The sequence below is a fragment of the Rhinoderma darwinii genome, chromosome 13 (genome assembly GCF_050947455.1).
Source record: "Rhinoderma darwinii isolate aRhiDar2 chromosome 13, aRhiDar2.hap1, whole genome shotgun sequence".
Taxonomy (NCBI): Eukaryota; Metazoa; Chordata; class Amphibia; order Anura; family Rhinodermatidae; genus Rhinoderma; species Rhinoderma darwinii.
Genome location: NC_134699.1, coordinates 17,585,191 through 17,612,643, shown reverse-complemented (window position 1 = coordinate 17,612,643; position 27,453 = coordinate 17,585,191). Strand labels below are relative to the sequence as shown.

The window sequence follows — 27,453 nt, the reverse complement described above, 5'->3', positions numbered from 1 at the left end:
AGTAACGTTTTTATTTTTAAAAAACGAGCATTTTTGGCCAAGTTATGACCATTTTTGTAGTTATGCAAATGAGGCAATAATTAACATCCTCTTCTCTTCAGAACGCCCAGCTTCTGACAGTGCAGATCTGTGACGTCACTCACAGGTCCTGCATCGTGACGGCCACATCGGCACCAGAGGCTACAGTTGATTCTGCAGCAGCATCAGCGTTTGCAGGTATCATCGACTTACCTGCAAACGCTGATGCAGCTGCAGAATCAACTGTAAACTGTAGCCTCTGGTGCCGATGTGGCCGTCACGATGCAGGACCTGTGAGTGACGTCACAGATCTGCACTGTCAGAAGCTGGGCGTTTTGAAGAGAAGTGGATGATACTTCTATACACAACGCCCAGCTAGTAAAAGTATTAAAAACGCCCCGATGTACGCACATAATACACGCCCACTTGGACTTTTACTTTTAAACACACCCACTTGGACTTTTGCAAGCCTCATTTGCATAACTACAAAAATGGTCATAACTTGGCCAAAAATGCTCGTTTTTTAAAAATAAAAACGTTACTGTAATCTACATTGCAGCGCCGATCTGCTGCAATAGCAGATAGGGGCTGCAAAATCTGGTGACAGAGCCTCTTTAATTGCACATCATGGTGCAGGGGTTGATGTATGGAGCGGGCTCACTTGCGGAGCTCGCTCCATGCGCTGCGGGTGTCAGCTGTGTCATACAGCTAACACCCGGGACGAACGGACAGGAACAGCGATCGTGCGGTTACAAAAGCCTGTAAAAACAACAATATACTGCAATACATTAGTATTGCAGTGTATTGTACCAGTGATCCAATGATCGCTGGTACAAGTCCCCTAAGGGGACTAATAAAATGTGTAGAAGAATTAAAGTTATTAGTAGTGAGAAAGAAAAAAAAAAAGTTTCAAGTTAAAAAAAACAAAAACCCTTCTCCCATTTTTCTTCTTAAGTAATGTAAAAAAAACAAACAAAAATCGGTATCGCTACGTCTGTAAAAGGCCGAACTATTACAATATACCATTATTTAACTCACGGTGAACACTGTATAAAACGTAAATAATTTAAACCACAAAAAATCTGTTTTTTGTCACCTTCGCTCTCAAAAAAAAAAAAAAAGTAATACAACTTTTTGGCCTTATTTACAGGAGCGTAGTTCACGTCCGTGATATGCTCATGAAAATCACGCGCGTCGCACAGACCTATGTAAGGCAATGGAGACATTCCGTGTTTTTCACGCATCATGTGTCCGCTGTGTGAAACTCACTACATGTCCTATACTTGAGATTTTTTTGATCATCACGCACTCATTGAAGTCAATGGGTGTGTGAAAGTCACGCGCAGCACACGAACGCACTTCCGTGTGCTGCGCGTGATTCGCGCAGCAGATCAAGAAATGAAGGGAATAAAAAGTTGTTCATTTATTTTTCTAAACCACAAAACCGTGTGTCATAAGGATGGCATATGCGCGAAAATCAAGCAGCCACGCACCAAACACACGGAACTGCAACATGCAAAAAACGCTGCATTTTTGGCGCAAGCAAAACGCACACGTTCGTGTGAATTTCGCTTTTATGTACCAAAAAAATGGTACCAATAAAAACTACAGCTCGTCCTGCAAAAAATAGTAGGACCTCCCACTGGTTAATCAACCGAAAAATAAAAAAAGTTACGGCTCTCAGAATGTGGTGAAACAAAACAATTTTTATTTGAACAATTAGATTTTTCTTTGTAAAAGTAGTATAATATTTAAAAAAAACTATATAAATTTGGTATCACCATAGAATTGTATTGAACCGCAGAATAATTAATACTTTTTTGTTTTTACCGCAGGGCAAAAGCTGTAAAAAAACAAAAACCCCCAAAAAATGTAATCAGCTTTTTTTCCAATTTCAGCCCGCAAATAATTTTTTTTCAGTTTCCCAGTACATTTTATGGTACTTTAAATGGTGTCAATAGAAACTACAACTCCTCCCGCAAGAAATAAGCCCTCACATCACTCTACTGATGGAAAAAGAAAAAAAAAAAAAAAAGTTACGGCTCTTGGAAGGCGGAAAGTGAAAAACTAAAATAAGAAAGCAAAAAATGGATCAGTCCTGAAAGGGATAATTCATTTCTAATGAAAAAATGTATGACCCCATGTGGGGTATATCCGTACTCGGGAAAGATTGCTTTACAAAAAAAAATGTTTTCTCCTTTATCCCTTGTGAAAATTGGAAAATTCATCATTTTAGTGGAAAAAAAAAATATTGATATTCATTTTCGTGTCCTAATTCTAATAAATTCTGCAAAAAAAAACCTGTGGGCTCTAAATGCTAAATAGACCCCTAGAAAAATTCCTTGAGGGGTGTAGTTTCCAAAATGGGGTCACTTTTGGTGGGTTTCCACTGTTTTGGTCCCTCCAGGGCATTGCAAACGCGACATGGCACCGAAAACCAATCCAACAAAACCGGATCTCCAAAATCCAAATGGCGCTCCTTCCCTGCGGAGCCCTGCTGTTGGTCCAATCAGCAGTTTATTACCACATATGGGATATTGCCGTAATCAGGAGAAATTGCTTTACAAATGTTGTGGTTCTTTTTTCCTTTATTCCTTGTAAAAATTTGTATGTTTAAAAAAAATAAAGGATTTTTACAGACTAATTCCAATATATTTAGCCTAAAACCTGTGTGGTCGAAGGGCTAACTATACCCCTACATAAATTCCTTGAGAGGTGTAGTTTCCAAAATGGGCTAACTTTTGGGGTGTTTCCACTGTTTTGGCACCACAAGACCTCTTCAAACCTGACAAAGTGCCTAAAATATATTCTAAAAAAAAAGGAGGCCCAAAATCCTCTAGGTGCTCCTTTGCTTCTGAGGCCGGTGCTTCTGTCCATTACCACACTAGGACCATATGTGGGATATTTCTAAAAACTGCAGAATCTGGGCAATAAAATATTGAGTTGCATTTCTCTGGTAAAACCTTCTGTGTTACAATTTTTTTTTTATTAGAAATTAATTTAGGCAAAAAAAATTTAATTTGTAAATTTCACCTCTACATTGCTTTAATTCCTGTGAAACGCTTTAAGGATTAAAACACTTTGTGAATGCTGATTCGAATACCTTGAGAGGTGCAGTCTTCAACATGGGGTGATTTATGGGGATTTTCTAATATAGAAGGCCCTCAAAACCACTTCAGAACTGAACTGGTCCCTGAAAAAATGGCCTTTTGAAATTTTCTTTAAAATATGAGAAATTGCTGCTCAAAAGTTCTAAGCCTTGTAACGTCCTAGAAAAATAAAAAGGACATTCATAAAACGAGGCAAACATAAAAGTAGACATATGGGAAATGTTAATTAGTAACTATTTTGTGCGGTATTACCATCTGTTTTACAAGCAGAAACGGTTAACTTTAGAAAAATGCAAATTTTGGTGTTTCAGAAATTAACAAGTTTAAATCGACCAAATTTTTTCACTAACATAAAGTACAACATGTCACAAGAAAACAATCTCAGAATCGCTTGGATAGATAAAAGCATTCCGGAGTTACCACATAAAGTAACAGATGTCAGATTTGAAAAAAAGTCAGCTGTGTCCTGAAGGCCAAAACAGCCTCAGTCCTGAATTGGTTAAAGAAGCACTACCATGAACATTTCTATTGCTTTGCCCGTTTGTAATGGGCATCTTGTACATGTATATTCTATCTATTTACTCAAGCGTCTAGTTTTCAAAACACAGGATCCGTTCCCCCCCCCCCTCCCCCCACCCGGTCATGTGATCTCCAATTTGACTCGCCGATTCATACATCATCTTGTGTGGACCCGAAGCCAGTTTCTCTATGCAAGTCTTTGAGACTCAGAATGTGACTTATAGAGGAACTGGCTTCCGGTCCTCACATAAGACGCTGTGCGAATCGGCGAGTCAGATTAGAGATGGGGGGGGGGCGTAAAGAGCTTGTGTTTTGAAAACTAGACGCTTGGTGTGTAAATAATTATACAATATGCCGATTACAAACAGGCAAAGCAATATCAAATTTTTATGGGAGTGCTTGTTTAATATAAAATATTCCCCATATTGACGGTGAGCACTTGTTACATATTCTATGCTGTAAACTTAAGTATACATATTGTCTGTGCTGTATCCGTCTGTTAACAGTGACTGCCCTTCAGTTAATTGTATTCTATATCTCCTATTATAGAAAACCCCTTCCTACAGAGCAAGTAACCGATGCTGGAGTAACATGGATGTTGGGAGCAAACCGATGGATGTTTTTGCCAGCAGTACGTTGTCCAAACCATTCTCCACATACAGTTCCTCCAAAGCTCAGGTATATTGTAATATTACATCAGACTATCCACTGCATACAGAAGCTACAAAATAGGCCAGCCTGACGTGTGCAAAACTTCAGTTTTTCACGTCTGATTTGCACCCGTGTGGGACCCGTTTTCACTGATCTCTCATAGACTTGTCTATTGAGGGATCCATGAAAATGGACAAAAATAGGACATGTCCTATTTTTTCACGGGCTGTTAAAAAAACAGCCATCACATGGACTATATAAACGTTCGTCTGAATAAAGCCCTAAGGGTGTATTTACATAAGACTTTTAAAAAAAATAAAATAATTATTGCCGGGAGATTTTTATGGCGTATACGAGCTTTATCATTTTTGTAAAACAACGCAATGGTTGTGTAAATTTGTATGTTGGAAATAGAATGCATATTAGATTTTGGCACCAGTTTACTGAAAACACAAAGTTATGTCAACCCCAGATTCCAAGTGACATCATGCACTAGAAATAATTGCAGTGCTGCTAAACCCTTTGACTGCCAAGGACATATGAAATACATCATGACTGTTTGACTCGTACTAAAGGCCGAAATTTTAGCCATTAACCCTTTCGTCGCTAATATGCCTATTTACGTCGGGAAAGGGTTTTTAAAAATGGCGCCCGCTCAGAAGCCGAGCGGGCACCATAGTCACCGGGTCTCTGCTTTGTGCACAGCAGGGACCCAGCGGCAATGCTTGCGAGCAGATACTGATCGCAAGTATTTAACCACTCAGATGCTGGTGTCAGATGGGACCATGAGCATCTGAGGGGATTTTACTGCTGCTTTTAGTTCGGGGGCACCTTTGCTTCGGAGGCCGGTGCTTGAGTCCATTAGGACCACATGTGGGATATTTCTAAAAACTGCAGAATCTGGGCAATAAATATTGAGTTGCGTTTCTCTGGTAAAACCTTTTGTGTTAATTAAAATGGATTTTCCGACAAAAACCACCACATTTGTAAATTTCACCTCTACTTTGCTTTAATTCCTGTGAAACACCTAAAGGGTTAAGAAACTTTCTAAATGCTGTTTTGAAAACTTTGAGGAGTGCAGTTTTTAAAATTGGGTGACTTATGGGGGTTTGTAAAATCTAAGGCCCTCAAAGCCATTTCAGAAGTGAACTGGTACCTATAAAAATAGGTTTTGGAAATTTTCTTGAAAATGTGAGAAATTGCTGCTAAAGTTCTAAGCCTTGTAACGTCCTAGAGAAAAAAAAAAAAAGTTAAAAAATGATGCCAACATAAAGTATAAATATGGGAAATGTTAATTAGTAACTATATTTTGTGTGGTATAACTGCTCGTCTTACAAGCAGATACATTTAAATGGAGAAAAAATGCTACATTTTTGCAAATTTTCTCTAAAGTTGTGATTTTCACAAACAAATACTGAATTTATTGATCACATTTTTCCACTAACATACAGTACAATATGTCACGAGAAAACAATCTCGGAATCGCTTGTATAGGTAACAGCATTACCAAGTTATTACCACATAAATTGTCACGTCAGATTTGAAAAAAAGTGGCTGCGTCCACAAGGCCAGAACAGGCTCAGTCCTGAGGGGGTTAAAGGCAGTCTGTCACCAGACTAAACTTGTGTACTAAACTTTCTCTACAAAAGGAGGCACTCTGTGGAAAGACGCAATACACGTCAGAATCAGGTTAGCCTAATCGATAATAGCCTGTTGGTAGTTCAATACGGACATCTGGTGACAGACTCCCTTTAAAGCAAATGATTGTCTTTTCACGCAATATTTGATAAATGTCACTTTGTCTTATTTTGTATTGTTTAAGTCACAGCACTGCAAAAAGAATCCTGAGTAATAGTTTATTAATTGTGCATACAGATCTTTTCTTTAAAAATGTTCAAATCTTTTACAGAGTAAGGAACCATTCAGCCTACATCAGAATTATGGTCCCAACTACTCTACAAACGGTGCTGAATCTTCCATTTTCTACACACCGTGGTCTGATAACACTGATGAAATTAAGCCAACAGCTTCAACACAGGACAAGACCAAGTGAGTCCATGCCATGACGCACATAATACCTGTTCATTCTAATCATTGACCTGCCATTTCAAGTGGTAGCAAGTATGAAAATAAAGAATGAAAAAATATCATAGAGCATCTATTCCGGGTCTTTATAGGTCTCTCAGAGACAACTTCCTTAAAATTAATCCCAAATTTATGTTCAAAACGTGGGAAAGATGGACTTAAGATCCTGACATAGGAGGGCTAAAACTAGAAGGAAGGGAATAGGTGCGGCAGGTCATACTAAATGAGAGAAACACTTTAAATTGATGCATTCAGCTTTATATGGATTTATCTTACCATCCCCATCGTTCCCGGATAGCATAACTGCTTGTCCCTAATGTGATGTCCCGCTAACAAATCTTTGGCATGGGATCTGGGACTGTCCTCTCACTAAACAATTTTGGAAGACAGTCCAAACCTATGTATTTGATCACTGGAAAACAAGACTTCCCATGTCACCTCAGACAATTCCGTTTCACCGGGTTAGACGACCAGATGAGGAAGGTCGGCAGGAGAGGAATACTCTTCCTCCCCTGGTGGTACACAGTTTTAGTGGTAGCCATACGTGGTCTTTTTAAATAGCTAGATAAGGATATACCAGGAATAGATATGATTATGACACTATTAAAGATCTTATTGGGGTTGAAGCGCGTAGAAATAAAAAAGACGAAAAGACTCCGGGGCTGAGAAACTGTTCACCAAATGGAAAATCTTTATTGAATCCCACTTTACTGCTCAGAAATAACAGACCTGGTCAAACCATTTCAATACACAACACAGTATACCAGGGAACTATTGAAAGGCACTCTTGCTGGGCTGCAACTCATGTCTTAACTTGGGGTAATCTTCCGGGGTCATTTGTTCACGCTACTTACAAAAGTTACCAGAACCGTGTTTATGGGGGAAGGAGGGGGGATTTTTCGCTTTTACGATATAGAAAAACTTCCTTTGCCATGTGTTTTTTGTGCATTACGTTATTTTTACTGTTTTGTTAGGATACTTTGTGTGTGATCTTTGTATTTGCTATGAAATTTGAAAATGCTTCAATAAAAAAATTAAAATGAAAGGGCCGGTAAGCAGCGCTTTAGTTTGCCACAGATTTAACCCCTTCCCGCCGCAGCCATTTTTCAGATTTTCGTTCCAAAATCCATAACTTTTTTATTTTTACGTCGATATAGTCCTATGAGGGCTTGATTTTTGCGGGACGAGTTGTGGTTTTTCGTAGCACCATTTCTTGTGCCATATGAAACGGGAAATTATTTGTGGGGTAGAAAATGAAAACAGCGATTCCTCCATGGTTTTTTTGCGCTTTGTTTTTAGGGAATTGACTTTGCAATTAAAACATGTTAACTTTATTCAGTGGGTCATTAAGATTACGGCGATACCAAATATATATAGTTTTTTTTCTATATTTTATTACTTTTACAAGTAAAAAATAAAAAAAAATTCGTGAGCCATAACTTTATTTTTCAGTCGATTAAGTGGTAGGAGGGCTTATTTTTTGCGGGATAAGCTGTAGTTTTTAATGACACCATTTTTAAATTGTAAATGCAACGTTTTGATCACTTTTTATTTCATTTTTTGTGGGAGATGTGGTGACCCAAAAAAAAAAAAAAAAAAAAGAGATTCTGGCATTTACATTTGTTATTTTTTTTGCGGCGTACACCGTGCGGGTTAAATAAATGATATATTGTAATAGTTCAGACTTTTACGGATGTGGCGATACCAATTATGTTTGTTTACTTATTTTTTTACTATGCTCTAGGGGGAAAATGGGAAAAGGACGCAGCGCTTAATAGGAGCACAAAGATGGCGGACCTGGGGGCCTTCATTAGGCAGCCATAGCAACCATCGCCACCCCTCAATTGCATTGCGGGGGGCGCGATGAGCTGTTAAAGGGAGTTGCCCCCTCTAACAATTTAAACGCCGTGAACGCTATTGACCGCGGCATTTAACGAGTTAAACGAGCGGGATCGAGATCCCACTCGTTACTCTGAATGGTTGGCTGTAACACACTCCGTGAGCCCGTTCCATTCTTCCCCTACTCGAATTTGGCATATGGATAAAAGTTGTTCGCACTATTATATGTATTTATGGAGGACTTGTCATCTCTCCTGACATTTTAGTAACTACTTGTATTTCCCATAAAATAACGATTCTGCAGTACCTTTTCTTAGAACTCTAGTTTGTACCGGTCCACTATTTCTCCTAACAAATGAATGAATACATTAAAAACTTCGTATTACCAGTTGGGGGGATGTCCCTACGGGGTCTGACACTGCCTGTAATGCTGGCGGCTGGTGCCGTTACTACTGGCGGTCTCCGCCACAAAGTTGCTTAAAGAGGCTCTGTCACCAGATTTTGCAACCCCTGTCTGCTATTGCAGCAGATCGGCGCTGCAATGTAGATTACAGTAACGTTTTTATTTTTAAAAAACGAGCATTTTTGGCCAAGTTATGACCATTTTCGTATTTATGCAAATGAGGCTTGCAAAAGTACAACTGGGCGTGTTGAAAAGTAAAAGTACAACTGGGCGTGTATTATGTGCGTACATCGGGGCGTGTTTACTACTTTTACTAGCTGGGCGTTCTGATGAGAAGTATCATCCACTTCTCTTCACAACGCCCAGCTTCTGGCAGTGCAGATCTGTGACGTCACTCACAGGTCCTGCATCGTGTCGGCCACATCGGCACCAGAGACTACAGTTGATTCTGCAGCAGCATCAGCATTTGTAGGTAAGTAGCTACATGGACTTACCTGCAAACGTCGATGCTGCTGCTGCAGAATCATCTGTAGCCTCTGGTGCCGATGTGTCCTCGCTCGTCTGACACGATGCAGGACCTGTGAGTGACGACACAGCGTGATCTCTCGAGAACACGGCTGTGTCTGCACTGCCAGAAGCTGGGCGTTCTGAAGAGAAGTGGATGATACTTCTCGTCAGAGCGCCCAGCTAGTAAAAGTAGTAAACACGCCCCGATGTACGCACATAATACACGCCCAGTTGTACTTTTGCAAGCCTCATTTGCATAAATACGAAAATGGCCATAACTTGGCCAAAAATGCTCGTTTTTTAAAAATAAAAACGTTACTGTAATCTACATTGCAGCGCTGATCTGCTGCAATAGCAGACAGGGGTTGCAAAATCTGGTGACAGAGCCTCTTTAACTTCCACGCCAACTTGTGGTCCCTCTGCTGCTTGCGGTAGTGTTCCTCCTTGCTCCGGCTCTGCGCTATCTCTAGAGGCCCAGGGAATACTTAAAACAGCCTCACTGGTCACCTGACGCCCGAGCAACCTTGGGGCAACCTAGTTTGTTCCTGTGAAGGTTCCTTTCTGCATCCTGTCCGTACCTGTCAGTCTGTATCCTGATACCTGTATCGTGCTGCGAGCCTGAAGGCCTGCTATGAACTGTGACCTCCGATATTATACATGCTTGCCACGCTGCCATTGCATGTACCCATGGTGTACTTCACCGTTAACTACTGGTCCACTGGGCCAGCTGCTACTCACCCCGGGACCACCTCAGGAGGCAGCAACCTGGTAGTCTCCCCGCAGCGAAGTCTAGATCCCCGTACAGGCGTTAACGGTGAACAACAGGGAATATATTTAGACAACGCCCTTAGAGGTGGCCCACAGTCAAACTGGTTAAGTAGCACAGTGGGTCCACAACCCGCTGGTTATTACACTGTTCAGTCAATTCTTAGTCCCAGACTGTAGAGTCACGCCCCTTTCAAAAGGGGAATGGTAGCTCCGAATTGTCCGTTTATTCATAGTTTTCTAGGGGGAATAACAGAGGAACAGCACAACGAAGATTTAGACGAAAATCTGCTCCAGAATGGTTCTTTCCCGGAGCCGTTTTCCGTGGCTTCCTCATGTGGATGACCCGTAAGTTCGAGAGGTGGTGTCGACCTGCTGCAAGTTAGAATTCTGGACCTTTCCCCCAGGAAGGTTGTTTCTATCAACTTCGGATCGTGCACTGGATTGCACTTTATTTTTCTCAAGCTTCTAACTCCGTGCTCTTACAGAAGGTCATCGTCCCAGTAAGTCAGAATGGTTTTAGGAGTTCTACTTGAATTTCTTCAAAGTGCCAGTCAAAATGTTGAAGCCCTGTTATGATTATTATGCCTTAGTAGGCTCCCAGGGGACGTCTGATACCACTAGTGTTGTCTGATATACTCTGTTTTGCATTATAGGACTAATTACACATTTTAATATGCCCATTACTTGACCACAGACTTCCTCCCTATTAACACAACTAATTTTCTCAGATCGTACCTGCCCCACATATCTAGCTCTTTGGTTTTAACACCTGGAGCTGAAAGACTACTAAAATGTTTCACTCTTATGCTACTACACGATGTACATCACTGTTAGGGGTTCCTCCACCCTTTGACATATGCAGCAGGATTCAAGGTCACACTCTGTCTTATGTCTGTAGCCCCATTATTTTGTATCATAATTGGCTTTACATTATTGATAAGAACACTATTGTACTGTTACCTTGATTATTACTACTTTCGATTTGGCCTGCACGCCATTTCAACTATTACTGATCTTGTTTTACATTATTAAATAAAAAAAAAGACGTTTTGGGAAAATAAAAAGTGACAGACAAAAAAGGACTGATCAATCTATCCAATCCTAGATCTGAAGAAGTTGAATTGGTTTGTTCACAGGTTTTGCATGGAATGGTGGTCGCATCACTGGAACAAGGAGAGTTCCTCTCCTCCATCAATAGTCGCTGTGCATACTTACACATCCCGATCACAGGACACACAAGCGCTTCCTTAGTTTTGCGATAGATTTTCTACATTTCCTGTTTGTCGTCCTCTACTTCGGGCTTGCCTCGGGTTTTCAACAAGGTCCTGGCTATTCTCATTGCGCTTCTCTGCCGCCAAGAGAATCACTTTCATCCCTTTCTTGGATTACCTCTTGGCAAAGGTTCCCTCAGAACAGAACAATCTTTACAGTCTCTACAAAACCACTGGACATCTTAAAAAGTGTGGCTTGATCTTCAAGGCAGAAAAATCCTTCTTGGTCCCATCTCAGAACATGGAGTTTCTGGGTATGAACATTCACACCAGGTCTTGAAGGGTCCATCTCCTGGAGGACAAGATTTAAACCCCTTTGCCGGAATACCCCCTCTTCCATCCACTTCTGCATGCGGATGCTGGGAAGGAGGCTGTCGACCTAAGCAGTTACAAATGCACAAATTCCTCTCCAGGGGGAGATTGTTTCGCGATAAGTCAAGTCTGTTTTCCTGCCCTTTCAGATTCATCAGGAGTTGTGCGGGTGGGAGACCTCGCTGGTCATCACACTGGGGCAGTCTTCTTCCCCTTCAGTCTCAACAGATGCCAGTCTGTCCAGGCAGGGTGCAGTTTTTGGTCTCTACATGGTTAAAGGCACTTGGTCTGGATCAAAGAGAGTTGTCTCTTCAACCAGACATATTCCATCACCTTTGCGAAAAGTGGGGCCTCAACCAGAAGGTACCAACCTACCTGACTTGGGTCACTGCCCTGGTCACTATGTGGGATGAGTTCTCCTTCCAGTATCTCTCCCCTACCACTCTTGCCCAGCGTGCTCAAGAAACCGAGGAGAGAAGGCAGAACCACAATCCTGGTAGTGGCAGACTGGCCTCTCTGGGTTGGTTACACCGACCTAGTCATTCTGCTTGCAGTCACACCTTGACATTTCACCCCACTTTACATCACATGTGTTTTAACGGCATCGCTGTTGAAACTGAGGTTCTGGGTGCCTGAAGTCTTTCTTAGCCAGTCATCCAGGCCATGTTGAAGACCAGGAAACCTCATTCAGCCAAGGTGTACCACAGTACATGCAAGGCTTTTTTTTCCCTGGTGTGAACAGCATAGTTTACATCCAATGTTATGTTCCACACCTAGGATCTTGTACTTCTTTCAGTTAGGCTTCGATCTGGGACTTTGATTGCCTTCCATTCATTATGGGTAAGGTTTCTGCTCTATCCAGAGTTTCCTGTAGGAATGGCTCATACAGTCCTTCCCTTCAGAATTCTTACTGAGCCTTGGGATCTCAATTTGGTCTTGGGGGGCTTTCCCTTAGTTTCCTTTCCTAGTGGCCAACACTTCCATTAGACAGATTTTGGGACCGGTTGCCCTTTTGGGCATCCCTAGGGATAAGGTTTTTTCCGGCCTGTCCCATCCTCCCTTCTGAAAGTTGTTTCGGCCTTTTATATCAATCAAGAAAATGTTCACCTTCCTTCTGCCTCTCCCCATTGCATCTAAGGGATTGGCTATGCATTGCCTTGAAGTGGTCAGAGCAGTCAACAGCTATCTGGCCGCAACAGAGTCCTTCAGCCCTCTGAATTTTTTTTCTTTTTTGTAGTTTCTGAAGACTACACACCAGACTAGAAGCATTCAAGGCCACCATTGCGGGCTTAATCTGGTTTATGACTTCAGAAGCCTATCGGTTCAAGGGTAAAGTTTCTCACCTTTGAGTCACGGCCCATTCTACTAGGGCTGTTACGGACACCTGGGCGGTCAGGCATAGGCTATGTTCACACTCTTAACAAAAAACGACTAAATACGGAGCGGTTTTCAATGGAAACAGCCCCTGATTTTCAGCAGTTTTTTTAAGCAACTTGCATTTTTTACGGCCGTTTTTGGAGCCGTTTTTCTATTGAGTCAATGAAAAATGGGTCAAGTAGTGACATGCACTTTTTTACGAGAAGTTTTTTTACGCGGCCGTTTTTTCTTTATAAATTCTTTTATTTTCATTTTGTTATTTTGTAATACAAAAGGATACACAACACAATTGGGAAATGCCAGTGCATAACAGTCAACAGGCCACAGGTCGGCTATCAGCAGGACCTAAGTGCATGGGATCACATAAAATTACTGCATTGCTTGAATCAAATATGAAAGAATCTCCGATATGCACCCTGAACCCGCAGCCGTGCATAATACTCCAGAAGCGAACATGAGAACAGTAAGAGGAAAAGGAAAAGAAAAGCTGAGACAGTAGGAAGGAGGGAAAAAAAGGGGGGGGGGGAGATGACCTGACGCACCAGATCTAGGTGTGAATTCAAGAGGCCATGATGGTCTTATATTCCGCAGTTGATTGAAATCTGATCCATTCACGCCATGTTCTGAGAAAGGAAGCATGGGACCCTTTCATTGATGCCGTGAGGTCCTCCATTCTCATGATCTCCTGAATCTTGCCGAACCACATGCCACTGACGGGTGACAGGATTGTCTCCACAGTGCAGGAACACACGCCCTAGCCGCGTTCACCAAATGGTGAACTACCGAGCGTCTGTACGTAGACAGGGGGACCTCACACAGATGGAGCAGGAAGAGGCCCAGGGATCGTGGGAGGGGGAAATCTGTAAATTTCGAGGCAATGCGCCACACCTCGGACCAGAACCCAGTCAGGAGTGGGCAGTCCCAAAAAATATGCACGATTGTACCCACATGGTCACCACATCTCCAGCATAATGGCGAGGCTGCAGGGATCATTGCATGCAATCTGGAAGGCACCCTATACCAACGGGACAGAATCTTGAACCCTGCCTCCTGAAATCTGCTGGCCAAGGAGGACTTATGTGTCATGGTGAACAGGCGTTCCTTTTGTTCAGGAGTGAATGTCTCGCCCAAGTCCCTCTCCCAGCTAAGCAGATAAGGGGGTGGAGGCAAATTGGAGGGTGAGATCAAGAGAATGTAAAGTCTGGACAACGAGTGACGGGTCGTGCCCAAGCCTGTAAAAAGGAGTTCAAATGGGGAGCAATCTCGCGGTTTTGCCGCAGGATGTTCTAATGACGCCAGGAAATGCCGCAACTGGGTGACCTGCCACGCCGAGAAATGGACTGGGTCAGACAAAGACTGTAGTTGAGCGCTCGACATCTACCTCCCATCCTGCAAAAAGTGTGTGGCCCGTCCCTTACCTGCCCTCAACCATAGCTGAAATGGGCCACTGTCCAGTATCGGTGGAAAAGCAGGATTGGCCAAAATCGGGAACTTCGGGGAGGGGGGCGGCGAGAACTCTGCCCGGGGAAATACCCGTGCCGCAACTGCAAGGTTGGGGTCTATTGTCGGGTGTGTCCGCGCTACCAGGGGAACATGTCCACCCAACCACGGTAGTTCCTGTAAGGGGACTGTCATAAAAGCCTGTTCCATAGATACCCATTCTTTACTCCCGCCATGTCGGAACCAATCTAAAATTTGTGTCTAGTGGGAGGCGTGATGGTAGGAGACAAAGTCCGGTAGACCAATTCCCCCCCTCCTCCTTTACACGAAAAAGCAAGGATCGGGCAACACGCGCCGGTTTCCCTGCCCATATGAATTTGTGCACAAGGGATAGCAGGGATTGAAAGAACGGGCGTGGGATATGTATCGGTAGGGCCTGTAGAAGATACAGAATCCGTTAATTCATTTTAAAAAAAAAAATCGCACACCTACCAAACCAGGTAAAGGTGCCCGATGTCCAAGAATCCAGGTCTGCCTTTATACGTTGAAGAAGTGAGGGAAAGTTCACCGCATAAAGGCGAGATAGATCACTGGGAAGTCAGGTTCCCAGGTATTTAAGTCCCTTGCCCACTTAAAAGAGAAGGACTCCGACAGGTCAGTAACCAGAGTCTGTGGTAACGAGATGTTCTCAGTGTCTGTCCGGTATATCAAAATATCATCCGCATATAGAGATTTTTTTTCCTCCATTTCCCCATATTTCAACATACACTGTTATGCGGACAGTCTGTATCGGATATATGCAAACATGTGAACTTAAGTTATTAAATATCAAAACTACATTGCATTCCATACATTTGACACTTTTCTAATGTTTTTTTACAATACAGTTAACTAACTTTCTTAACTTCTTAGGGTTCAAACTGAATGGAGCAAGTATGGAAGTGAGGCTGATCTTAATGGCCTAGTATCAAATATTCTGGATGAGCCAGACAAAGCACAGTCAGTCTTAGATGGAGGGTATGTATTATTTGGGATATAAACTTGGGGTAAGTTAGCTCACAGGATTGCCATCTCCGGGCTCAAGGTGGGTGGCACACTTGAAAATTTTCACTCTAACAGTTTTAAACTGGCCAAAACTAGCTTTAGGCTATGTTCACACAGAGTTTTTGACGCGGAAACCGCACCGCAAAACTCATCAAAAACGGCCCTAAAATGCCTCCCATTGATTTCAATGGGAGTCGTGGGGCGGTTTCCTCCCTCGAGCAGTAAAACCACCTCACGGGAGAAAGGAGGGACATGCCCTATCTTCGGGCGTTTACGCCTCTGACCCCCCATTGAGATCAATGGGAGGCAGAGAAAGCGTATTTCGCAGCGTTTTATGCCCGCTGCGCTCAATGGCTGCAGGCGAAAAACGCTGCAAAAAAAAATAAAAAAAATCGGCGTGAATGGAGAGGAGAATCTGCCTCAAACTTCCAAACTCAATTTTGAGGCAGAAATTCCGCCTGCAAAAAAACTCTGTGTGAACATAGCCTTATTGTCTGCATACATTAAAAGCAGTTTTAACAAAACAGTACAAAAATAAACCCTAGGCCATCCAGCCTCTTAACTAAACATATAGCTTTCCCTAACTATCAGGGTGACAGGCCTTCTGCACAGCACCTCACAACAAACATATGTTCTTACCAGAACTTTTGACTCCCACAGGTTGGCAATGCCTGTCCTCCTCAGACTGGGAGCATTGTGTGAGGAGATCTCACCTTTCTTAGAGGAGCCTTCACAGCTGGCAGCTAATGACCCAAACCCTGGACTGTCCTAAAGATGGAGTGGAACTTTACTTTTCTCTTACACTCCAGCAACCCAGACCTTTTTCCAGGTTTCTTACATAATACGGAGAAATGAGACTTTCTATAGTAACATTCCTTCTGATTATTACATTCTGGGCCCAAATACTAATCTACTTCTATTGACAGCATTTACCTGCTTCTCTTTAAATCTGCTTCTGATTTTAAAATGTTCTTCAGACAGTGATGGCAAATCTCAGATGAAGATGTGAAGAGCATGATATATACATTACTGTAATAGCTAAAGTTAACACTTTAAGAACCTATTGCCACCCAAAATTCATAGTCACATTAATATGAATCATAAACATATATACCGTATTTTTCGGACTATAAGACGCATCCAGGTTTTAGACAACAGAAGATAAGAAAAAAATGATTTGTTAAAAAATTATTTGTTCTGTTGTTTCACCACATTCTAAGGGTATGTTCACACGAGGGCGTCCGTTACGGCTGAAATTACGGGGATGTTTCAGCCTGAAAACATCCCCGTAATTTCAGCCGTACCGGCATGTGCAGGCTCTTGAACGCCGCGTCAATTACGGACGTAATTGGCGCTGCTATTCATTGGAGTCAATGAATAACGGCTCCAATTACGGCCAAAGAAGTGACAGGTCACTTCTTCGACGCGGGCGTCTATTTACGCGCCGTCATTTGACAGCGGTGCGTAAATTACGCCTCGTGTGAACAGACAAACGTCTGCCCATTGCTTTCAATGGGCAGATGTTTGTCAGCGCTATTGAGGCGCTATTTTCGGACGTAATTCGGGGCAAAAACGCCCGAATTACGTCCGTAAATAGGCCGTGTGAACATACCCTAAGAGTCAAAATGTTTTTTATATTTTTTTTCATCGATTTGAACGGGGTGAGGGCTTTTTTTTTTTGCAGGACGAGCTGTGGTTTAGAGGACACCATTTTTTTGGTACACACGATTTTTTTGATCACTTTTTTTTATTTAATTTTTTAAGCGCTCAGGTGACCAAAAAACCATTTTGATGTTTACATTTTTTAAACTAACCGTGCGAGTTAAATAATGGTATATTGTAATAGATCAGGCTTTTATGGATGCAGTGATACCGAATGTTAATATTTTTTTATTGTTTTTACACTCCTGAAAAGTTAACTAACATTTAAATTATTTTTGTACACATTTTATTAGTTCCCCTAGGAGACGTGAACCAGCGGCCACTTGGTTGCTCGCTGAGATACGCTGTTGCCCTAACTCTCATAGTAGTGAATGCCAGTTACGGAAGCAGCGTTGCATGCGAGCTGCACTGTTTCCATAACTACTGTTCAGTTCTATGGGGAGTTACAGAAACAGCGTAGCACGACGAGTTACGCTGTTCCAGTAACTCCACATACAACCAAGTGGCCGGGAGAGCACAGAAAGCTAGAACGGGGTTTAGGGAGCCCCGTTCTAGAGATAGGTGCGGGTCCCAGAGGTGGGACCTGCATCTGACATTTATGACACATAGAAAAACCCCTATATATGTCGCAGTCTCTATTGACCGCGGCATTTAACTACTTAAATGGGTAAAACACATGTATCTCCTATCCACAGGATACATGTGTGATCAATAAAGAGAATGGGGACCGAAAGTCACCCAAAGCGCTACATGAGAAGCCTGGACTTCCGGGTTTTGTGTCCGGCTTATCTGTTCCGCAGCTTCATGGAGATCAATGGAGAGCCAGTCGCGCATGCGCAGAAGAATCCAATTAATCTCTATGAAGCTGCCGGACACAGAACGCGGAAGTCACAGCTTCTCATGCAGCGCTCTTGGTGACTTTCGGTCCACGTTCTCCTTATCGATCACACATGTATCCCCTATCCTGTAGATAGGGGATACATGTGTTTTATGGCACAACCCCTTTAAACTGCTAGGAAAAGCGAAATTGCTGTTCCTGGCCGTTAGAGCAGCGGGTCCTCTGTAAAAGACAGCGGACACCTGCAGTGTAAGACGCAGGGACTTTTTAGCAAGATTTATTCTTGCTTAAAAACTGCGTCTTGTAGTCTGAAAAATAGGGTATACATGTATGTAAACACCGTCCAGCCATAACATTAACATGACTGACAGGTGAAGTGAATAACATTGATAATCACGTGACAATGGCTCCTTTCCAGGGGTGGGATAGATTAAGCAGCAAGTGGACAGTCAGTTCCTGAAGTTGATGTGTTGGAAGCAGCAAAATGGGCGAGTGTAAGGATGTGAGCGACTTTGTCAAGGGCCAAGCTGAAGGCTAGACAACTGGGTCAGAGCATATATGGTTTTTTAACTGTGTGTTTTTATTGAGATTTTCAAGTTAAACAAACGTACCCCAACACCGCTCTTCCTTCCCGATCCCGCCTAACATTACATACTGTATGCACTACTCTTGCAAATTTCCATAGAAAAAAAATAAGTCCATATGTTTTTCTTGCCCTCTGTGAACAGGAGCTGTACATGTAAAGCCCCCCTGAGATATCACATAGTCCCATAACAAATATGTGTATTATTGCACGGTGTATAGTGTGCAGCAAAAGTGATGTGGTATGATAGTTTATGTGCCAGTTACAGCATCTGTGCCAGCACGGTTTTCCCTGGATCAGTGGTCATTGAGTCGTCACTATAGCCCGATATGCAGACAAATAGGGGAAATATAACATTGACTAAATACACCATGTGATATGTCAGAGCATCTTTAAAACGTGTTGTTGGGTGTGCCCGGTAGGCAGTGGTTAGTACCTACCAAAAGTATACCAAGGATAGATAGCCAGTTAACCGGTAACTGGGTCATGGGCTCCCAAGGTTTATTGATGCGAATGGAGAGCAAAGTCTAGCTCGACTGGTTCAATCCCACAGACGAGATACTGTAGCACAAATTGCTGTATATGGGGCCAGGTAGCCGCAGACCAATCAGAGTTCAAATGCCGACTCCTGTCCACCGCTGCAAGCACGTACAATGGGCACGTGAAGATCAGAACTGCACCATGGAGCAATGGAATAAGGTGGCCTGGTCTGATGAATCACGTTTTCTTTTACATCATGTGGAAGGCCATGAGCGTCACTTACCAGCGGAAGAGATAACACCAGAATGCACCACGGGAAAAAGACAAGGCATTGTTCTGCTGGGAAACCTTGGGTCCTGGCATTTATGTGGATGTTACTTTGACACGTATCACCTACCTAAAAATGGTTGCAGATCAAGTACACCCCCTTCTTAGCAACGGTATTCCTCGAAGGGCAGTGGCCTTTCTCAGCAGAATAATGCCCCCTGCCACATAGCTTAAGGAACGTGACATTGAGTTTAAGGTGTTGCGTTGGCCTCAAAATTTCCCAGATCTCAATCCGATCGAAAATCTGAGGGATGTGCTGGAAAAACAAGTGCGATTCATAAGGTCCCGTCACAAGTTACATATATTGGTACCAGATACCACATTACACCTACAGAGGTCTTGTGTTGCCTTGACCGGTCAGAGCTGTTTTGGCAACACAGTATTAGGCAGGGCGTTTTATGTTATGGCTAGACGGTGTAGATATATATTGTAGGAAGGTCACCCAGTCACTGCTGTAAAGCTTATATACGCTCTTGGGTACTAGATTGACATTTTTATTGTGTTGCTAAGTATTAACGAGAGTAGAATAAAAGAATCATCCAAGCCATCTCATTTCCTTTTGTTTCATTGCTCTTAATAGGTTTTGCTCTTCTTTCCGGAAGCCTGCGTGGCCATCGAGTATAAATAAACTATCTGATCACCTGGAGTTATTCCCAGACATTCAACAATCCGAGGATCTGATAAGTCTGCAACACGGTTTATATGGTGCAGAGCGTGTCCTCTGTACAGAAACACATGTGGATGATTTATACCATGAGCAGGAACATTTGGAGCAAGACGAACAATGGCTATATCAATGCCCGACTGATACTCCACGCAGTTATAGTGTAAATGACAAAATAAATACACATGGGTATTCTCATCCGAATAGATTCTTCTTATCTGAAACACCCAAAGACTCCCTTCAGAAGAGGGATCCATTGGTTTCATCATTAAACAAGTATAACTTTGAAGTAGATCTTGGTAGGCATGATATGAGCAATCATGGTAAAACCATGCACAATAAATGCACTGTGATTGGCTTTCAGGATGTCAAAAGTTGCATGAATTTATCATCTGAATTACCTGTCTTAGATGCAGATACATACAGTATCAGTAACTTACTCCAAGCAAAACAGAATTGCCAAACATTTGACGATTTTATTCCAGACCAAAAGTTTAACATACCCAAAACTACACGCCTAGTATCAGATAGATCTTTTCTGAGAGATTGCACATATGCGCCCGAGTACGATCACAAACCAGATTATGGAATGAAAACTCTGCGTGGTAATAATATGGCTTTTACTGATCATTTTCAAAACCTCACACCCAGACTGGAACTCCAAAATTCAGACTTTGTAAAGTCTTCCAACTTTATGCCCTCCATGTCGTACAATAGCTCAGATAAGTTATCATGGACCAATGGCCAGACTGAGAGAAACTCTCAAAACACGTACAACAATCAGGTCAAGTCAGGTTGTCTTTTATCGACTTCTCAAAAAAATCCTGCATTTGTTTCCAACCATTCAAATTCACGTTCTCCGCTCATACCTGGTGGCAGTGCCCAAAGTCTTCACTGTGATAATCGCACATATTCATCACTAGACTATGGTTATAATAGTGCTGACAAGACGATGGAAAGGTTTGACAGAACTGCACAGGAACAGAAGTTTGAGTCTGTGGCTGAGAAAAGGCTGAAGACTTTAAATGGCATCTATGAGAATATATCAGGCTTATACAACTCTTCAGACAGAATCGTCAAGACCGTTTCAGAAAAGCCGAATATGTCACTTAGTTTGCAGGATAAGAACGTTGAATGCATGGCTCGTAACTACAAGGAGTTATTTAGCAGTGCTCTTGGATACAGTAATCTAGGAAATGGAAGTGTTGATCATAAGTCACTGAATAGCAGCAAAGTAACCCACCCACAGAATATGTATTTATCCAATGGACTGACGATGAGTGACATGGCTAGCAACTTTAATGTCATTTCTTCCAGTAACTTCAGGTCACCCATTTCTGATAACTTGGGTTACAGCATCCACCCAATGATAGACAGCCATGATCCACATTCTTATCAAAAACAGAGCCAAGTATGGCCACAACTCAGTGATCGCTTACAAAGCAATGCCTCCCTTCATGCTATGACTGCTATGGTAAGCACTCAGAGGTCATTGAAGCCCAAAAGTATACCTGCGAGTGAACTTCACCTTCGTCTGGATGACTGTTACGACCAGTGTAGATCTCTAGAAAAGGAAAGGAAAAAGGTATGTACAAAGAAAGGGCTATATTGGGCTCTATGTCATTGAATTCCTAATGAAATATTTGCACATTATGTACTTTGCCTCTAGTTGGCAACAGATATTTGTGGGTACACATTTGTGCTTGATAAGTTTTTTAGCTTTTAAACTTTCAACAAACTTCTGACATGTCAGGAGTTTTGATCGGTGGGGGTCCAAACACTGAGACCCCCACCGATCGCTAGAACGAAGTGCTTGGGTGAGCGCTGATATGCTTGGTTTCTGACCGGCTTTTCTCAGAAAGACGATGTAACGGTGTCCGAACTCGATAGAAAATCTATGGGCCCGTACACCGCTTCACCGGCTTTCCGAAAAAAGACTATCAGAAATTAAGCTGGACACACAAGCACTTCTGCCGCTTAGCGATGGGTGGGGGTTTCAGTGCTCAGACCCGCACCGATCAAAACATATGACATGTCAGAAGTTTGAAGGTTTAGTTACACTTAATCCATATTTTTAGATGTACCTAAAGGAGTCTTCGTACGGATATGCCGTAAATGTTTGATCGTGTGCGTCTGACTGCTGGGACTCCCCAAACCCGACAGTAGGATTGGCACAGGGTGCCAATCTGTATGTACTTTAATGTAGCTGGCCATTAGATTACAGTTGCCGTTTACTTATATGTATGAAAGGGCAGGGGAAGATGGCATCATGGGTGTCTATAGTCATTTGATTGAAGAAACATTGCTTTTCACAGATGGATTCTATAAACTGTGTTAACATTCACGAACAGCAAGCTGCCCATATAATAGTACTGGGTTTCAGTAATAGAGAGGGTATAGAGTGGTTAACATGTGGCCCTTTAGTTTAAGTGGTTTTAAATTGCCAGTCATCTGAGTCTTTTTCATGTTATGGATGTAGAAAAATGATATGTAATTACAATGTGGTAATTATGATGTTATATTTATCTGTTTCAGACGGAAGCTATCCTCACAAAACATTTCCCGGGGAAGAAAGTTTCCAGCACAAACAATACTCCTATCCCAAGGCTGACTTCCAACCCCTCAAGAGTTGACCGTTTGATAGTGGATCAGTTACGTGAACAAGCTAGAGTAAGACCTATACTTCTTGTCTACTGCTTGATGGTCTGTACAGGGTGGGCCATTTATATGGATACACCTAAATAAAATGGGAATGGTTGGTGATATTAACTTCCTGTTTGTGGCACATTAGTATATGGGAGGGGGGAAACTTTTCAAGCTGGGTGTTGACCATGGCGGCCATTTTGAAGTCGGCCATTTTGTATCCAACTTTAGTTTTTTCAATGGGAAGAGGGTCATTTGACACATCAAACTTACCGAGAATTTCACAAGAAAAACAATGGTGTGCTTGGTTTTAACGTTACTTTATTCTTTCATGAGTTATTTACAAGTTTCTGACCACTTATAAAATGTGTTCAAAGTGCTGCCCATTGTGTTGGATTGTCAATGCAACCCTCTTCTCCCACTCTTCACACACTGATAGCAACTCCGGCCCGAGTAAAAGGGCCTCAAGTCTTCTTCTTTGACATCTCCTGTCAAATAAAACAAGGAGCCAACCGGTTGGATTTTAACCTATTTGATCCTTTGTTTCTATTGTTGCAAGAGAGAGCCTTCCTGATTTCAATGCATGGTTTCTAAATGTAATGGTTAAACATGTCTGTACATGTCGGTTCTAATGCTGCATTATCTTTGGTGTACAAGGTGGTAACTCTGCTGGGTAAAATGGAACGCTTTCGTAGCACGCCTCTTAATGCAAACGTCACCACTACGCTAGACCGCTGCTTAGAGGCCATTCACAATGTACAAGCCCGACGCAAGAATGAGATTATGAATACACCAAATCATCATCAGAAGCGTGGGAGACCTCGCCATAATGACGACAGAGGTAAAAATAAAAAGTGTTTGAGTAACAAGTTTATACTTCGTAATCCAGAATCCACATAAGAAACTTCACCTTTCTTTCATCTCATAACAGATGTCTTCATTCTCGCCTCTTCAATTAGAGAAATGGCTATAGCAACACGTAAAGCTCGAACAGCGCTGTGGTGTGCCCTGCAAATGACCACGCCAAAGTTACCCCCACCGGCACAAGGTACTGGGGAAGTGGAGCAAACCCTGCACACGGAGGCGAAATCAAATGATCAGAATTGAGTATCTTGATTACAGTTAAAGGAAATCTGTCACCACGAAAACCCCCCTTATCTACTGTAATGAGTAAATCGCCTAAACAGACAGATTCCGAATATGTCTAGCTGTGAGCCCGCAACTTGCTGCATGCAGGGGCTTCATTAGCATACACCGCACGGGCCGTCCACAGCTTTACTATGGGTGAAGGCAAGTCCCTACAGACAGAAAAATTACATATTCGGAATCTGTGTTTTTTAAGCTATTCGTTCATTTACTTTAAAGACATTGACCTGGCTAAACTCAAAACCTGGACTCCTGTTTCTTCCCCACTCCCACTGTAGTACTATAGCCCGAAGCACGCTACCGTATGCCATACAGATAGGCATTATACCCGACACATTCAGCTTATATGTCGGGAGCATATCCTGAAATGTACACAGAACGTAGAGGGGAAAAAAAAAAAACCGTGAACTTAACTGCATCCCCCGTCTCACTATATGTCCTCGCACCTGGACGTGTCATGCACCGACCATCTCATACCCTGATGCCTGTGACATATAGGGGTGAAACTTGTCAATTGAATGACCTGAAGAAAGGAAGGGGGAGGGGAATGTCAGGAGTCCAGGCAGAGCTCAGCCTGTTCTTTTAAGTTCAATTAGTTTATTCAGATGGACCAAAACCACTTGTTAGTTTGCTCTTTGTTTTATAAGCAAGATAGTATTTTTTTTTTTTTATAATTCAACTACCCAATTGCTATTAGATTGGCTGCAAGGATGCCGATCTACTAAGAAACCTTGGCATTAAGCAGTCTAGCTCAGCATTCAGTTATGGTTTGGCTTTATCCTGCTATGAAACTCTGGCATTCCAGTTATTTTTACGGGGAAAAGCAGAACTATACAAACAATGAAGACATTAATATTTATTGTGTTAGTCTAAAGTGCAGAGAATCCTCCATTGGGCTCCTAGTTTGGCAGATATCTTGCCATCTCAGCTTCAGGAAAGCTTCCACACCAGAAGGTTCAGTAATACTCACGTGGCCTCATGTACATGTATTACTGCAGACATTACCTACAGCAAGCATTCAGATCATTTATTTTATTACCGAACATGCACTTAAAAATTGAAAGCTGCATTTTGATAGGTTGCAGTGGTCAGATGCTTCACTTGTCTGCATTTGTTTTTTTACATGAAAACCTTCATGTTTCTCAGATCGTCCGTGACTGGAAGTTTAATTGTCTGTGTGTATGGAAGCAAGCACAAACATTGCACGCCATCATTTCATTAGAGATGTATTTAAAGGATCAGAGTATTTATTCATTCACATTCTTAAAACAAAGTTGGTAAATTAGAAATATTATTCCAAACCCATTTTAGATGACTGATTATAAAGGAAAGTAATGTTGATTTAGCAAACCATGCTTATATATTTCATGCAATGAATAGAGCTCTATTATTGCATTCCATGCAGAATTGCATTTTATCGGTTTTTAAATGACCAAACAATCAGAATTCTACCTTTAATGGGTAAGTGGAAACCATGACTTATCCTTTGGTGTGGCTGATCACAAACAGCGTCCCTATGTTCTGACAACCACTTATAAAACTGATGTGATCTTAATGAGATGGGCTCATTCCCTTCTCTCCTAAAAACAAGTTCCCATCTGAAGATACACTAAAGTTTCAAGAGACCACTAATACATGTGCTAGAAAGCATGCGGCTCTGGGCGGTCTTCTTTACTTACATATTACATCCGACTGCTGGCAGGGGCCAGAAGCACTAAAAACAGCCAAGTGTGAACGAGTCCTTAGGTGAACCTAAGCTGCACCAGGATGGTTTATGAAGTCAGGACATAGGTTACACTACAACTTATTAGACATCAATTGTAAGATCATGGACAGGCTGCTATGCACCGTTTTTCCTGCGCCCACCTGATTAGTGTAGAACATTTAGGATGTCTGAAAACAGACAACTTCTTTAACGATTTTATTTCAGAACTTAGGCCCCCATGCACCCGACCGTAAAATCGTCCGTAATTACCGGCCCATTCATTTCTAGGGCCGACTGACACCTTCCCGTATAGGACGTCCTATACTTTAGAGCACGGCCAGCTGTCCGCGGCCGGCCGTGCCGATAATTACGGGTGGTAATTACAGGCACGGCCGTGTGCATGAAGCCTTAGAAAGTTTCCATGAGTCTTTTTTTTCCTCAATGTAACGCAGTTGATAGACTTGTTTTGGCTTTAAGAATTGTACCTCTACTTAAAAGAAAAGTTGTAGACATTTCCTTTGCGTGAGCACAGCCTACTTGATCAATACGTTCAGACCCACCTATTGAGATTCAGACGCGAATGCCAATCCAGATAGAACGGATTTCTGAGCTGGGCACAGCGTTGTGAAGTCAATTCTTCTCATGTAGACTTTAGCAAATTCTCCTAGAGATGTGGTCCGACGGTCAGAAATGTATTTCTAGCTTGCTTTGATCATCTTTTCATAAATATGACGTTTTGATGAATTAGTTACACTTCAGCTATACATTGTTTTTGATGGATCAATGCACAAACAAGTTATGTTGTAGAAAAGTGCTGCAATGGTTATTCTGTGTTTGGCTTATAGCAAAACAATGTTTATTATTCTAAAAAAAATAAAAATGCAAATGTTAACTGCAATGTAGCATGTCCCCTTTATTTTTAAGAATTTCAAAAGCGCTGCTGTGTGAAGGTAACAAGGTTTACTGGTGTATGTGACATTCTGCTGGGGTACAAGTCTGCTAAAAACGTACAATTTTAAATAAAATTCGAATGGACTGAATTATCGCCTTTAAACGGCAAAACCCGCACTTTTTATGTCTTCAGGGAGCCCTATTTTCTGCACCGAACAAGGCCGCATTCACACGTGCGTATTTTGGTCAGTATTTTTGCACCATTATTTGTAAGCCCAAACCAGGAGTAGGTTGAAAACATGGAAATATAAGGGTATGTTCACACGGCAAGCAAAATACGGAGCTGTTTTCAAGAGAGATCAGCCTCTGATTTTCAGCCGTTTTTTATGCATCAAGCGTTTTTTGATACATTTTTTATGACCATTTGTGGAGCTGTTTTTCTATTGACCCAATGAAAAACAGCTCAAGAAGTGACATGCACTCCTGTTTACGAATGAACCAAAGTTTTTCCCATTGAAATCAATGTGCAGATGTTTGGAGACGTTCAGCCTCCGTATTTTTAGCAGTTTTTGGGGCATTTACGGCCCAGAAAACGGCTGAAAATAAGCCATGTGTACATACCCTAAAGCTTGCCATTCTAGTGTTTATGTTCCACTCCAGGTTTAGGCTTACAAATAATGCTGCCAAATACACAAGTATAAACGTGGCCAGTTGCATTAGCTATGCTGTGGAAGACACGTAGGTAGGATCTGTATACAATTTATAGCTGGCCCTACGCATAAGATAGAAGGTGGCTAAAGCCCCCCGATTTCAGCAGGATTGGTCCACAATCACATGTATCCTCAGATGAGATGTCTCGGGGGGGGGGGATTTCTGCATGCCCAATCCTTTAATCTCGTGCGTTAAACCGCTGCCAGACACCTTGCTCATTTCCCTCTCGCCATTGAAATGAACTTGTCCGCTCAGCCGAGCCAAGCGTGCATGTTTATGGTAGAGTTGGAAGAAATATCGGTTAGCCAAACGTCTGGCCAGCTTTAGAAAAGTTGAAATTGTTGAACATGCATCTTAGTTTCTGTGGGGCTGCCAGACCCTTGCGGTTTGATGTTGGGACACTAATAAGACAGGTTAAAAAATAATGTCTGTCTACTTTATGGATTTTCCTGAAATAAG

The 27,453-nt window shown here is 42.2% G+C and overlaps 1 protein-coding gene across 2 annotated transcripts in view; it reads left to right on the top strand.

Moving 5' to 3' along the window:
- The window catches only part of MEIOC (meiosis specific with coiled-coil domain), a 40,015-nt gene extending 13,725 nt beyond the window's left edge, over positions 1-26,290 (top strand). Inside the window, exons 2-8 of one of the 2 annotated variants that reach the window (XM_075846346.1) lie at positions 4,197-4,325; positions 6,208-6,347; positions 15,213-15,317; positions 19,815-21,483; positions 22,434-22,568; positions 23,199-23,382; positions 23,473-26,290. In XM_075846346.1, the coding sequence (XP_075702461.1) occupies positions 4,197-4,325; positions 6,208-6,347; positions 15,213-15,317; positions 19,815-21,483; positions 22,434-22,568; positions 23,199-23,382; positions 23,473-23,648 (2,538 nt within the window). In that variant the 3' untranslated portion in view covers positions 23,649-26,290. The remainder of the gene's footprint in view (positions 1-4,196; positions 4,326-6,207; positions 6,348-15,212; positions 15,318-19,814; positions 21,484-22,433; positions 22,569-23,198; positions 23,383-23,472) is intronic. The other variant, XM_075846347.1, reaches the window with a different exon arrangement.
- The last annotated feature ends 1,163 nt before the right edge of the window (positions 26,291-27,453 follow it).